The 15077-nt window shown below is 50.6% G+C and overlaps 1 protein-coding gene across 2 annotated transcripts in view; it reads right to left on the reverse strand.

Annotated features, from left to right (window-relative positions):
• Positions 1-15077, reverse strand: part of SLC22A23 (solute carrier family 22 member 23) — a 171196-nt gene that overhangs the window by 27348 nt on the left and 128771 nt on the right. For both annotated transcript variants that reach the window (XM_059399355.1, XM_059399354.1), the window contains exon 5: positions 311-438. In XM_059399355.1, the coding sequence (XP_059255338.1) occupies positions 311-438 (128 nt within the window). The remainder of the gene's footprint in view (positions 1-310; positions 439-15077) is intronic.

A 15077-nucleotide genomic window follows, 5' to 3' on the forward strand; every position in this document is an offset into this window, starting at 1 on the left:
GACCCTTCCCAAATACTCCAAGATGATGGGGTATGCATTAGGTTTGTGCCTCACGTCTGGGTCTGGACAGGCTAGGTGGGACACCACGGCGCATTAGACTTGAATCCAACACCTGGAAGGCGGATTAATTTAATTAATTAATTAATTAATTAAATTCCTGTCACATTCCCGGTCCAGCTGCAGACCAACCGGGACGGAAACTTCAACAGCGAAGGCAGCTGCTTGGAAAGACCGTGTGGACTCTTCGTCTGGGACGGGGGCACCTCTCCTGATTGGGGTGGGGTTGTGGGGTGAAGTGAGCGCGACTCACCGGGCATCACACCTTTGATGTCACTCTCGGGGTTCATGCAGTTCTTCTGCGTGAAGTGCAGGATGAGCTTCTTGGCGGCTTCAAACTGCTGGGTGGCCATCAGCCACCGCAGGGACTCGGGGAAGACCCTTCAAAGACAGGAAGGGAAATGGGTGAAGGTCTTCGGTTCTGTAGGGTGTCAAAACACACAGCCTCAGGGCGCCTGGGCGGCTCAGTCTGTTAAGTGTCTGCCTTCAGCTCAGGTCATGATCCCTGGCCCTGGGATCGAGCCCTGCATTGGGCTCCTTGCTTGGCGGGGAAAGCCTACTTCTCCCTCTGTCTGCCACTCCCCCTTCTTGTGCTCTCTCTCTCTGACAAGCAAATAAATAAAATCATTACAAAAAACAGAAAAACAAAAAACCACAGCCACTGTCCTGGGCCGGGAAGCTTCACAGATGGTAGCACTCAGTTTCCACCCATGGGAAGTGGAGGCCAGTGACTGCTCAGGGCTGTCATAAGCTGAGTCAGAGAAGCAAAACTATGTGCAGGTGAAGGGGTCTAAATTTTTTTGAGAAAGTATGAAAACAACGATTTTCAAAATGTGGCAGATGGGAACAGCAATCCTACCCCTCGTGTCAAGAAATCAGTGTAAACTTGTCCCTCACTATGAATCTCTTCAGCAGGTTTAAGCAGTTTGTTGGAGGGGCGCTTCTGTTCTATTTTGTTACAAAGACCAAATATTAATAGAAGGATTAAGTTTTAAAAAAATGCCCGACATGAGCAACCAGACAGTTACCTTCAGTTTTCAAACCTTTGAAGGCTTTCACAGGACTTACCGATATAATTATTTTCATCTTCCTGCTAACTCTGAGATGAGACCACAGAACACAGCAGGTCTCAAGTTTTATTAGCAACAAAGTCCTTGTTTGTGTTAGGACGAGGAGTCCCAGTTTAAAAAAAAACCAAAACACAAACCACCAGCGTTTTACTCTTAGTGCATTTTGTCAGCTTACTTTTATGACAGTATTTACAGGTCGATCAAAGAGAACAGGGTGCCCGGTTGGAGCAGGGGGCCAGCCCAATTTTTCTGGCCAATATTAATCAACATCCTAGACTTTGCGGACCGGCAAGGGCTCTGGTTAACCCCTCAACTGCCACGTGCCGGGGCACCCCCAGACAACTCGTGCATGAACAGGTGTGGTCATGTTCCCTCCGAACTTTCCAAGAGGCAAGAGGGCACCCCTAACAGGGAGGGAAGCACAAGTTGTTCTATCCAGCCTGGGCTCTAGTGATCGCAGTGTCAGTTACACAGTATCAAGGAGTCCTGACTGATGTTGCTAAGAAGTTAGCACTACAGCTAACCCTGGCAGCCCTGCAGGATCCGGAGAGACTCTAATTAAAGTATTCCAGAAGCCCCACTGTGAATCTTCCATTTGCTCATGCAGGATCCTACACACAACTATGAAATCAAGCTCTTTTTCTGTGTTGTACTTCCTCTAAGCAGTCTGATCAAGTTACTGAGCATGGAGAGGTGGGTTCTGCTGCTCTGATGGCAGATTACGGCAGATTTTAGGTCCTATTTGGGCAGAGCCCTCCTGGCAGCGGCCATTCAGAGCAGCCGCACTGCTGTGCGCTCATCACACCGTTGGGCGATGGCAGGACACTCCGGGGTGGATCAGAGGGGTTTCTATAAACAACACTGGGGAGGCTGGATAGAGAGTCCCAGGCCAGCTCAGAAGCATCCCCAATTTCCAGATGCCCCATCGGACAGCCCCACCATGGCAGGCCACCTGCCATGGCCCTTGACTCCTGGGCCCAGGGAGGCTCCGCAGGGCTGTGGCCTCAATACTGGACCTGAGAGCTGCCTGGACTTCGGGGTGCCCTTTTGACAGGGCGCCCCATTGCCAACACCAGCACAGAGCTGTTGCCTTCCTCAGCCAGGCACTGTCACAGGTGGTCCAATATACTTAGCCACTTGGGGAGAATCTTTTTAAAAGTCCTCTCAGAAAACCAGCTCATATAGTCCTCTGATAGCACAAGATGTTTTGCAGGTGGTCTCTGAAGTGTAAAATATGGTCTACAGCAGGAGAAAGTTTGGGTCCTTTTAAAAGTAATTTAACATAATTTACATCAAATGTTTATGGACCAAACTCCACAGCAGGGAACGGAATTTGAAAGTCAAGACCATAACGGAGTGCGATGCATGAAGAACAGGGCCCAGAGCTGGGGAGGCAGAAGCTAGGAGACGTGCAGCTCACCTCCACCCCTGGGGGGCCAGGATCCCCAGGTGCCCAGCACTGCTGGCACAGAGCAAGTAAACAAGCAAGGAACATCATCCACCAGAACACGGGTTTTCATGTCCCTCAGCAAGCTGAGGTCCTCCTCCTCTGTTTACCTGAAGCTTTGCCGACAGGGTGGGGCTAGGTGGGGACAACTGTCGTGACATGCTCTGTGAACAGTTCTGAGCCCTCGAATGGGAGGTGAGTGGCAGTTCCAGGGAACTACAAAGCGATGTCTCGTTGATGTCACTTTGTCTTCAAGGGAAAGCCCTGCACTTTGCAGAAAAAGCCAATGTTTGGCCACCCAAATCCCATCAATCTAGGCGTTGAATCCTTCCAGGACCCATACAGCCCTGGTCCTTCAGGAGAAGAGGCTCCTCCTCCCAGGTTTCAGAACCACAGATGGAGACCAGGGTGCTGTGTGGTGTGGGGGCACATGGGCTCACAGGTCTCAGAGACGTTGCCCTACTCATGATGGCCCTGTTACCCTCTATCACTCATTTCTGTCGCCCCCAAATTGTGCCTCAAGACACCAGACTTCGGATAACTAAAAATCGATAAGGAAAAATAAACAGCCCTTATGAGAAATGACAACGAGCAAGTCTCTTCCGAGAGGACCTTTGAGAACTGCAAAGCTTGTAGAAGAGGGTTCAAGGACCGCACCATTTGCAAAGGTGCGCCATGGTCTTCGGGTTTAAGAAGTGGGTGTGGGCCTCTTCTGGAGCTCAGACATTCTGTCCCCAAATTATTTTTATCCAATATGCATTGAGGCACCCCACATGGCCACATCGCTGACCTCAAGCTAAGGGTCCTCCAGTGTCGGAGGGAATCTCTATACGTAAATAAGCAGACAACTGAAGGAAGAAAACACACGTGATTTACAAGTGATCCGGAGAGAAGTCTGTATAGTATGGGACACACTGGGGCCAAGAACTAGAGTGGGCCATTGTAAGAAGGGGTGCTGGGGGTGCACCTGGGTGGCTCAGTTGGTTGGGCGACTGCCTTCAGCTCAGGTCATGATCCCAGAGTCCTGGGTTCGAGTCCCACATCAGGCTCCCAGCTCCATGGGGAGTCTGCTTCTCCCTCTGACCTCCCCTCTCATCCTCTCTCACTCTGTCTCTCTCTCAAATAAATAAATAAAATTAAGTTAAAAAAAAAAGAAGGGGTGCTGGGGAGACTTTGTAGGGTGGCAGTATGCTTGGGCTTCTTGGGAGACGAGCAGGTGCACACTGTGGGGTGTTTGGGGACAGGACCCTGAGAAAAGGCACAGGGCCATGAAGCAGCACGTGTCTGGGGGGCTGCCAGCGGGTAGACCGGGGATGCTGGGTGTGAGCTGAGAGGAGAGGAGAAGAGGGAGAGAGGCAGGGCCCAGGAGGTGGAGGCTCCCGAGCTCCAGGGAGTCTAATGAGCTGCGGCCACCCGACCAGACAGAACTGCACTGATGACAGGGTGCTCTCCCGGAAGACTTCGACACAAGAATAAGGGCCGACTCCCATTAGCCATCCGGCCCCTCTTCTGGTGGCCAAGAGCATCGCGAAGTACCTTCCCCAGAACTGGATTTACAACCACCGGGCCCTCTTGTGCAGGTTTCCCTTGTACTGAATACTTTCTAGCTTGTGACGGGTTGTAATATTACCCCCATTTTACAGATGAGAACAATCAGGCACAGAATGTTCGAGTACATTGTCTAGATGCCAGAGCTGTTAATTAGCAGAGCTTAACTGCACGCAGGCAGTCGGACTCAGTGAGTCCACATCCCTAACCCAGGGGGCGTGGCTAAGGAAACTCACGCACACAGCCCAGAGGGTGCACAGGTGACAGCAACTTGGGACACACGATTCTAGCGCTGCCCCCTCAGGGGTTCCAGAATGGTCTGAGCCCAGATGGTGCCTGTAGGGAAGGATGAAGTTTTATGATGCCCACCACTTACTTACATTTACGACAAAGCCATAAAGCATTCACTGGACTTCTGGCCTCAGAGAAAGCCCAGCAATGGCTTTCTAGTTCAGATAATGTGCAGAGTGGCCACATTACGGAAGCTTAACGATCTCTCTTCTGACAAGTACATAACAGAGTAGCACCATGCAAATTAAAAACCTGACCAACAGCCCAGGACCTAGGAGGATTGTAGCTGAACCTTAGAGAAATCGATTGCTTTCAACAAAAAGAAAAGAGCACAATAGGCAGCTGGTGGCCGCGTATGCAGCTGGTAAGAAAGTGACCTCGGGGGTGACTTCTGCAACCAGAACAGGTAACCAGGCATGAAGGCCACAGAGGCTTCTCTGGGAGGTAGTTTCGCAGTGGGCTGTGGCTCTGGGAAGAGGAAGCAGCCACGGGGCCAGTGGCTCACCGCAGGAGCCGAGCAGGAATTTCAAAAGCTATAAGGATTTAATTCTTTCAAGCTCATTATGGAGCAGTGGTATTATTATCCTTCTTGTGCAGATGGGGAAGCTGAGGCAAAGGAAGCACAAGTACCTGGCCCAGAGGACACAGCTCTTGAGTGGCAGAGCCAGATTTGAACCCACGACTAGAGAGATGTTGAGGCTGGGATTGCTCCAAACCAGGTGGTTCCATAAGCCCCAGGGCTTCTGCCAGAAGGATGTGGGCCAAACTGCACTCCAGCTGCTCCGGTCTTAAACCTCACCCGGCAAGTGAGTGAGGGTGGAGGAGGGGCCCTGCCAGGCAGATGCCTTGTCTCTCCTCTGCTGAGGATCACAGGTGCACAGGCCTCTCGCCCTGAGGCAGATGATAGATTGTGCTGAGGCCATCTCCAAATTGTGTTCGGGATGGTTAGGAGGTCCACGATCCCGTAGTCATGATTCCAGAGTCCCAGCGGTTCTGAAATCCAAAAACCTTACTGTTTCACTCACTTGGCAAAGACACGGGCACGGGCCTGACCTCTACCGAGGCAGAACCACTCAGAACGGACGTCACCATTCTGAGTCTTTAGGCACCGCTCCCCCTTCGCTGAGGGAGCTTCCAGGATCTGAGGCTGACTAGCTGAAGGCGTGACGGGGCGTGGACACCTCAGAACCTGGGACAGGCGACGGCGGAGCTGCGTGTGGACGACTGGCACCTGCCCAGCGCCTGCCCGGGGCGGGCCGTGCTCGCCCTGCTCTGTCCGCTCACCCCATGGCCTCCCGCCACAGTCAGAGGCGAGCCACCCTCTGCGCTGAGCGACCGCTGGGGACAGCGGATCAAAGCCTTTGTCTATGAAGTTGAATTTTCATTAAGAAAATCATAGATTGGGGCACATGGTGGCTCAGTGGGTTTAAAGCCTCTGCCTTTGGCTCAGGTCGTGATCCCAGGGTTCTGGGATCGAGCCCTGCATCGGGCTCTCTGCTCAGTGGGGAGCCTACTTCCCCCTCTCTCTGCCTGCCTCTCTGCCTACTTGTGATCTCTGTCAAATACATAAATAAAAATAAAGAACTTTAAAAAAAATGCTTTTGATTGGCACACATTTGCCCACCGGTGGTCCGGAGACCATCACGCACAAACGTGCACGCAGTGGTTTCTATGTTGAGGTCCTGGATCAAACCCACGCGAACTTCCTCCCTGTGAGCTGGGGTCTCCTGACACACGGACGATCAACAACTGGAGCAACGGCACTTTCCAGCGCATACGTGCGACATTATAACGCTACCAATCTACATGTCACTTTCCTGCGGCCTCCATTATTCCATCGAAAGCCAAGGCCCAGCCATCACGTGAAAAGGGCCTCTGACTCAGTCACATGGAGCTTTTGGAGGCCATCCCTCCAAAGGCAGACTGGGGTTCCCACTCAGACACCCGTGCTCTAGGTCTGAAAGCCCAGGGCAAACAGGAATGGGGAGAGGCCATTCGGAGAGGAGGGGGCCCACGGGCTTGGGGAAGACAGGACGGCTGCCAGCGTGGGGAAGCCCAGACTGTCCAGTCTCCACCCGGTGCTACAGCTCCCACACCCTGAAGGCTCACACCACCAGAAAGCACCTGATGCCATCATGCAAACCCTCTAATCACCCACCAAGAAAAGGCCAGGTTGTAAAAATGAACTTCAGAGTCAGAGCGAGGCCTCTGACTCAACCCAGCCCCTCAGGGCAAAGCACAGGGGCTGAGCCCCTCCCATGCCTCGGGGTGCGCGTCCGGGGATGGTAACAGCGGCAGGGTCAGACCTGGACCTTGAGCTTTCGACCTCTAGACTGGTTATGATTTTCTCCACATCACACTACTTTATAGTATTGCTTAAAAAGCAGCAAAGTCTATTTTAGAAAGATGCCCACCAACTGCTGACTCTTGACGAGTTATATGGAAAATTTATTTACATGGAACCACGTTCCCAGTGGTATCGCGTAAATGCTGTTACTATGTCAAGGCTGATAAATTTTCCATGTTCTCCTAATTGCTACCACTAGACGGTTGTTCTTCAGAGCTGTCTGTCTGCGTGCCACTCAGACAAGGAGAACTCTATCTGCTTCTCCTCTCGGCGCACTCCCTGACTGGCCACTTGCTTTTCAGACCACTACTCTATGATTTAATAGTAATGTGTTGTTTCTGATACACTTTCCTGTCTTTGGCTTCCTGCTTTTTCTGTTATTTGGCTAAGTCTTAAACCCGTCTGATTTCCATTCATGGATCTGCTCACACCTCGAGTCACTGGGTAGAATTAGTAATTAAAACTCAATACTGGGATCCTGTCCTAATACTCGGCAGTCACTGTTTTTTTCCTCGACATTTAAAGATAAAACAAAGTATTCCTTCTACCCAATTGGAGAACCAGTCACGGGCCAGGATACTATCTAGGCTGTCTTCTTGCTAATTCATTTAGCACCTGCTCAGATAAGATGCTAACTTGGCAATTCTCTGCATTAAAAAAAACAGGTCTATAATTTTTAAATTACTGTCCTAGAATATTTATTCATAAAGAAAAAAACAGAAAGGAAGAGTAACGGTTTATACTCTATTACTTTTATCCTCAAGTTGTTTGTTTTTCTAAAGTATTAAATTTAGAGTGATACGTGTGTGGACATTCACGCTGTCAACATCCATCATTCATGGGCTCAGTGTGTACAGGGCGTGATCAACCTGCCAGCAGGAAAAACATGTCAATTAACAGATGCCTTACAGGGTAAGAGCTTCCCTCCAGCAGGTCATCCAGTGTCGACGGAAGGACACAGGTGAGGTTGGGAAGAGTTGAGTCATGGCAGGTTTTTAGAAGCGAAGTTTCCCTGAGTGTATGTGAAAAGCATCTCAGACCATAATAAGACTGATTTAAAGAGGCTATTCTAGCTGTTAGTACTTCAAGATTAGTACTAATTATGAAGTATCACAGTGCTATGAAATTCTGAAAAGAGTCTCAAAAAATGAAATCAAAGTCTAGAATTGAATGAAATACAAGTTGGGAGAACATTTTAAGTTTCTGGTCCAAAGCTCTTAGAGAAAAATATAGGCTTGGTTCCCACAGATAAGCTTTTACTTGGATTTTTTTTTTTTTTTAAACTTTAGTTCTATCTGGTGTGTGTGTGTGTGTGTGTGTATTCTTAAAGGTAAGTTGGCTCAGTTCAGGAGATAGCAAGTGTATACGAATTAGATCTTTCTAAAAAAATTCAAATTCATGATTTGAGTTAAACTTAGTAATTCAGGAAGGCAGGATGAATATCATAAAATTAAATAAAAATGGCTTTTAGGATGGTTAAACCCCAAAGTTCTCCTGATGTCTTCCAAATGTCTTTATAGAATATAAAATTCCTTCATAATGAAATGGGCATCCCATTTATTTGTCACATAAACTCAGAACTTTTTGTCTCTGATATTTTCCAAAACGGTACACACCTAACTGCCATAATTATTCCTTACAAAAAAATGATAAAGGGACGATTACATCAGGAGCCCCAGGTTTATACACCAGATTTGTGACCTTGGGCAGACCACTTAACCCTCTGGGGCCTCAGTTTCTCCACATCTGTAGAAAAGGGCAGGGGTGTGGAAGGTCACCAATGCCTTACCTGGCACCAACATTCTCCATGTATATTTATTTCACGAGGCTAATGGTGACTGTTGCCTTCTTCTGAGAGGTATAAAAGATGCCAATCATAGCCATGCACCGTACGAATATTTTAAGGTTGCCTTAGGTTTTTGGCCCGTGGAATGAAGTCAGTGCCGAGAATGTCTTTAGAGCGAGTCTTTTAAATAACCAACCCAGAATATTTTACAATTGCGATAAATTTAAAATGTTCCTCCGTTCACATTTAAAGCATGAAAGCTTGGAATTCACCTGAAAATGTTCTGTAGCCTTGAGAGTACCTGGGTTAATTTTCTCCACGTTCTCTCTCTTTATATCGTCTTTTCCCTGATCCCTTTTACTAATTTATCCAGGCAAGGAATTATCAGGCTACAGAAAATATAAGGCTCCCAGGGCATTAAAAAAATCACGCTGCAGGGGAATGAATCTGGTAGGCGTTTTTGCAACTGATAAAAAAAAAATGTGATGCTGAAGAATGACTGGAGGAGAAAAGTCGGCAGCAGGCAGGCAGGCTCGAGACTGTCACTGCCTCTAACTGGAGTTTTATGGGCACCTCTGTCTTCGCAGGGGTCGAGGGAGTCGGGTCCACCTTCTCCCGGAGTCTGCCTCTCCTGACCTGCTGGCTCCCATCTTGATGATAAGGGAGCCCACGGAGACCACAAATTCCTTGACTTGTCATCAGCGTGGCCCCTGCTGGTTCTACCCTGACCTCGGACACAGCTCTGGAAAGCAGCTTCTTGCCATTGCCTGAGCACACGCACCCCTCCCACGCTCCACAGAAACGGTCTGGACGGAGTCAGGTCAGGCCCATCTGTCCCGGATCCCCGCTTCTTATGGCGCCAGACATACACTCTTGCCAGAGCTCCCCGCTGATGGGGCCGGGCTCCTCCGCCTGACTCTTGTTTCCATTCACGTGGACTCCTGCCAGCGGCCAGCAGGGTAACCACTTAGCAGTTATCCCTAGACACCAGTCACCGGAGCGCCACCTAGCCTCTTTCTGCCGGCTGCCAGCAGTCCGTCCCCACCGCTCCCACGGCGCACGCGCTGGCACACATCGGGCCCCAGAGCGCTGCCTGGATTCGAGACTCCAGGATCCTCCGGCTTCCACCGCGCATCCAGATGGAATGTCGAGGCACATCCTGGTGTGCGCACAGTGAGGACTAAGGAGCTGGTAACGCTGGCCTTCAGAGGGCAGGACGTGGAACTGAAGGGCCATGTTCCCACGTTCACAGATCGTCTTCCACTCCGACTTGGAAGCAGTTTCGTTGGCCACAGGGGTTCCTATTATTTTACATAATCTCTGCAGACTCAGAAGTTAAAAATGGGGCAGCCTCTTGCCTGAGGGCTCCCTAAAATGCCATGCCATTAGCAAATCCCCAAACAGCAAGTCAGAGAACATTCTGATCTCACTTTTAATTGCTCACCCCATTGTCAGGATTGAAATGTGGGCTACCATTTTTATTGATGCACTGGCCTTGCTCACGATGAACCTAATCTTCCCCCTTCTAGATAATCTGTGGACAAAGAGGATTTGAGCAAACTTCCTTTTCAGCTTTCAATTTCCCAGAAGTGTCCTCAAATTAACTATCTGATAACCTGTAAAAATAATTATTGCAGACTTTCAAGTTCCCAGAAACTATATGGTTTTTATGATTCACCTCTTCTACTCTCCTTTGAGGGAAAGATTTTCTGGTGTGACTTCCCCGTTGGTATAACTGAATTCAGTTTTCCTCCTGCTGTGCTGGGAACCCGGCAGCCTTCCTTTACCAGTAATAGAGTTTGCAGCATGTGGTACTTTTGATTGGCTTCTGAAATAAAATGGCTTTTGATGGAAGAAGGTATTGTGTCCCTCAAGTGTGTGTGGACAAGAAAAAAGACTGAGAATCACTAGAATGAATATACTGTGCGCGCGCACACACACACACACACACACACATGCACATAAATATATAAAATTTTAAGGGGTCTTTTAAAAATCATTTCCACAATGACAAGAAGCAGAATTAATCCTTCCATTTAACACAGTTTTCTGAAGTCCCCCTTAGGGAAGGTACTGATCACCCAATGATTTTAAGAAACATTTTCATACATATTAGGGAAATGCTAAATAACAAGAGGAACTAGAAGACAAGACCCACCCCCTCCCCCTTGGTTAGAAGCACCCTCTGTGCCCTGCGCATGGTGGGCCAAGGCTCTCCCCCCTCTCCCTGGCATGCTGAGTCTTACCCCGGGGGTCCGGCGGCACCACTAGCACCATGACTGAGAGGCCACTGGTCCTCATTCTGGCTCTGGGTTTTGGGTGGTGGCTTTCACGCCTCAGCTCCACGTACCAGGTCTAGGACCACAAAGCAAGTTGCTGAATAGCTCTGCGCCTGAGTTTCTCCATCTGTGCTAGAGGCCTTCCTAGCACCTCCTCCAGAGACTCACCAGGAGGACCCAAGGGGCCAAATTATTGAAAGTGCTTGGTGGTGCCTGGCTCGTAGCAAACCCTCCAGAAATGTTAAAAATGAGTATGATTCTGGCCAAAATATTTCTGGTGATATTTGAAAAGAGCCAGTGACATTTAAGGCCATTTACATTTTAATGCTGGATATTTATCTAACCCTAGGCCATTTAAATGTTTCACAATGGCTCTTTTCTTGAAATTTTTTAAAAAATTAAAATCCCTTTTAGCACATACCTTTATCCTAAGAGTTCTGTTTTCCTCCTCTACCCTGCGAGCTCGTTAGGACGGCCTGTTCTCGTTTCCTCTGCTACAAGGTTTACCTTTCAGTCGGGGAACCGATACTGTTACTTATTCTCCGTGCTCCAACTTGCCGCTTGATCTTTCTCTAATTTCCTCCTTATTTCCCATATGGTTTATTATCTCCTTCTTATGCCTTCCCAGATGCTTTTGATGATCACGCTGATTGCCAGCAGCACTTTTTCTCTCGTCAGGATGAAACTGCAGCTGAACAAAGCGCGGTTAATAATTCACCATCTTCACACATTTCCAGCCTGTCTGTTCTTTCTCGAAGCAGCTGGGGCAAAAACAGCTTTGGGGAGTCCTGGATGAGAATCCTCCCTAACTGGGTGCGCAGCTAAGGGTGTTGGAGGACAGCAAAGGAAAACCGCACCGGGTCACACCGAAGGCAAAAGCTCAGGGAGGATGCCCCCCGCTGAGCCTCCTCAGAGGACAGGACAGCGATGGGGGAGAAACTTGTCCTTCCCGTTACCCTTCAGCACAGGCTGTAACTTGAGACTCCAAAACACATTTGCGTCTGGGTTTATGTTTTCATAGTGCGGATAAAATTGTTAGATCCGGGACCCAGGTTTTCTTTTTTTTTTTTCCTTCTTTCATCTGTGCTGGGAATACCTATGACTTCTGCTGTCTGAGATGATAAGACAAATTTGCTCTCTGCAACAGAATTGGATGGGACAGCCAGGCCTTGCACGATATCTCCCTTGTCCTCAAGGATGGGATCTGTTTCCTTTCCCTGCTGAACCGAGAAAACTCTTCCTACAAGAAGTGTGGCTCCGCCACGTCTGACTCAGATCTTCTTCATGCTTCGACACCATCTTTGTTTTGGGGGTGTACTGGGTCCCTCAGTCCATGTGCAAGACATCTGGCTTTATTCCGTGATGGACCCATCCTGCTTCTCGAATGTGAACCCTCCTCAGCATCCCCTGGAGGGATTCTTAAGCCCCAGACCTGTGCCCCAGCCCAGACATGTGGACCCAGATAGTAGGCCTCGGGTGGAGTCTGAGAATTTGTGTTTCTAGCACGCTCCCAGGTGGCAATGAGGCTGCTAGTCCAGGGACCACACAAGGAGAACCACTGATGTTTGACAGCCAGCTTGTAGTGACTTTCTCACACTTCTGAGTGTTTTGGTGAAGCGCTTGGATACTCCGGTTTCCCCAGCAAAAGCCAGGAACAGACCCACCGACCAATTCAAGGGTGAATGGTTACTGAAGGGTGACATGCAGAAGCTTGCTGCGGATCCCAGGAAGAGTGTCCCTAAAACATTGAGACATGTTCAAACCAGGGTACGTCCCGGGGCCTCTGCCACAGAGGAGGCCCAGGCTGTGAACATAGTGATGTTTCTCCTCCTGGCTGAGGGGTCTACTGTGTTCACGGCGACCCCCCCACACCCAGCCAACGCCGCCTGTGGAAGGGTGGGTGCTCTCACGTGGAGATAGGAGCCCTCCCTGGGAACCTTACTGAGTCGGCACCACCACGGCCCCCCCCGGCATATGCCGGGTCCAAAGCTGACACGCACATGCTTGTTTTCGTGAATAATCGTGTGGACTCAGCATTAGCTTATGTTTGACGGTGTGGTGGGGTCACGTATCAACATTTTGGAAGAGCAGCACGGACATCTTCGTCTCTTGCAATCCCTACATCATGCTGTCCCTGCCAACACTTCAGGCGGATACCCCGCGGTGCCTTCTCACTCTGGCTCGGTCTCCTGTAGTCAGATTGACCCAGAAAACCTGAGACCACCTGCCCTGTGTGTCATCTTCCCCATCTTCCACGCTGTGGTTTCCTAAGACATTCTTACTGGACGCAGACCTGGACCCCCAGATGCACTGCCCCAGGGCTCCTGGTGGAGGAGGACACTCTGTCATCGAGCTATGTGTCCTGGGGCAGGCTGCTGCTAGCTGGCAGGGACGGTTTTGTACACTTTGTGCAATTAGAAAGCAGCAGCCCTCCAACCACCCCTTCCTCCACTCTGGGCTCACCCGCCACGTGGCACATGGAAGCAGAGGTTCTCTTAGGCTCTCCCTTCACCTGGTTTTGAACACCCAATCTGCGCTTCCCCCTCCCCGACCAGCCCCATTTGTTTTCTGTGACCCTGGAAGAATTCCCCGTTTATTCTGGAAAAAGGATAGGTCTGTATGGGTTCCTTCTGGATGACCCTGATGCTCTGCTGCCCTTCCTCAAGCGATCATGCATGTCCAAGTGAAATGACGAAGTGGGCACTTCTCTAAGGCTCTGGTGTCCTGAGGGACAAAGACGGTGCGGATCTTAGCCTCGGGCACCGGCAGCAACCGTGGAGTCACCCACCACCTCTGCCAGGATTCTCATTCACGTGAGAAATCTTCACAGCAGTTTCTCTCCTTCTGTTCTGGGTTCCTAACAATGTGCCTAGATTTGATTCTTTGAAGCATCTCACATCGCAGCGAGCACACCCTTTCGTTTTCTTGGGCCGCTCACCTTCTGAAACTCTCCGTTCACTGAAGCCCTTGCAGGACAGCAGCTGGTTCTCCCTGGACCCGGAGTGAGCAGCACCCCCAGGCAGCGTGGGCAAGGATGCTCCTCCTTGATCAAGGCCCCCCTTGGGGGCACAGGTCACTGGCATACCCTGTCCTCCCGGGGATCCACCTGTACTCATCACAGCCCCTGCCTAAACCCCACCCCGTCCCTGGGCACATCACACCTCTGCTGACTGGTTTCTCCAGCCCCAGTCTCCCTTCCTTCCAGAACATTCTGTAACCCTGAAGCTGTTGTAGGGCTGTGCATTCATCATGCCTTTTTATTTCCTGTATTTTCTGGTGTTTCTGGGAGGGAAGACAGCCCCTCACCCCAGATTAGCCAATTCTTAGTGACAGCCAACAATTCACCTGTGAGCGCACCTTTCAAGTACAAACCAACCGACCAGAACCCCAACCCCACTGCCTCCTCCATGGGCTCTTGCACTCTAGCCACTGCCCACCCGCTCCAGCCACCCCAGAGCCAGGTGCCAGACAACCAGCGACAGGCCCTGAGTCACAGAGCCTGCAGAAATCACACTAGCCACGCCAGAGCCTGCTTACCCCGTCCCGCCCCTTTCTTGCGACTGGAGCAGCAGGGAAGGCTCCTGCCCTCATTCCGCAACTTCTCCTTCTGCCTCCTGACCAGCTGGTGCTTCCTGTGGGGCTCCTGGGACGCGGTGTGCCCCAGCTCTTGGGAACTGTCTTCTTGGTGGCCGGCATCTCCTGACCTACTGGCCTGGCCTCCGCCAGCCACCGCCCTGGGGAGTATTAAATCCACACTTCCAAATGGGCTGGGTTTCACTCATGGCTCCCAACCCCCTGCAGAGCCTCCTCCAATGCCAGCTCTCACCTCATTTACTCTCTGACTCTCCCCTCAGGACAGGACTCGAAGCTCCAGTTTCTGGTGGGGCTTCCATCCCCACAGAGAGCCCTGTGTCCCCCCACCCCAGGAAACAGCCCGGGGCCATGGCTCTCCTGCCCTCATGGGCCAAAGCAGACCTGCCAGCACCTCTCACTGCAGCGGCTCCTGAATGCACATGGCTCAGGCCTCTCCAGGCGATCACCCCGTCCACTGCAGGGCGGGGGTAACACTGCACTGTCTCCCTTGGTCCCACTCTGGGCCACCCTCCCACCAGCCCCAGAGGCAGACAGCGAGACCTTGTCAGAGCACATTCCTTCCCTGCTTAAACCTCCACGTGTCCGCACGGCTTTTAGAACAAACCCGTCATGGGAGGCCTGGATGGCTTAGTCAGTTAAGCATCTGCCTTTGGCTTAG

Source organism: Mustela nigripes, chromosome 5 (genome assembly GCF_022355385.1).
Source record: "Mustela nigripes isolate SB6536 chromosome 5, MUSNIG.SB6536, whole genome shotgun sequence".
Taxonomy (NCBI): domain Eukaryota; kingdom Metazoa; phylum Chordata; class Mammalia; order Carnivora; family Mustelidae; genus Mustela; species Mustela nigripes.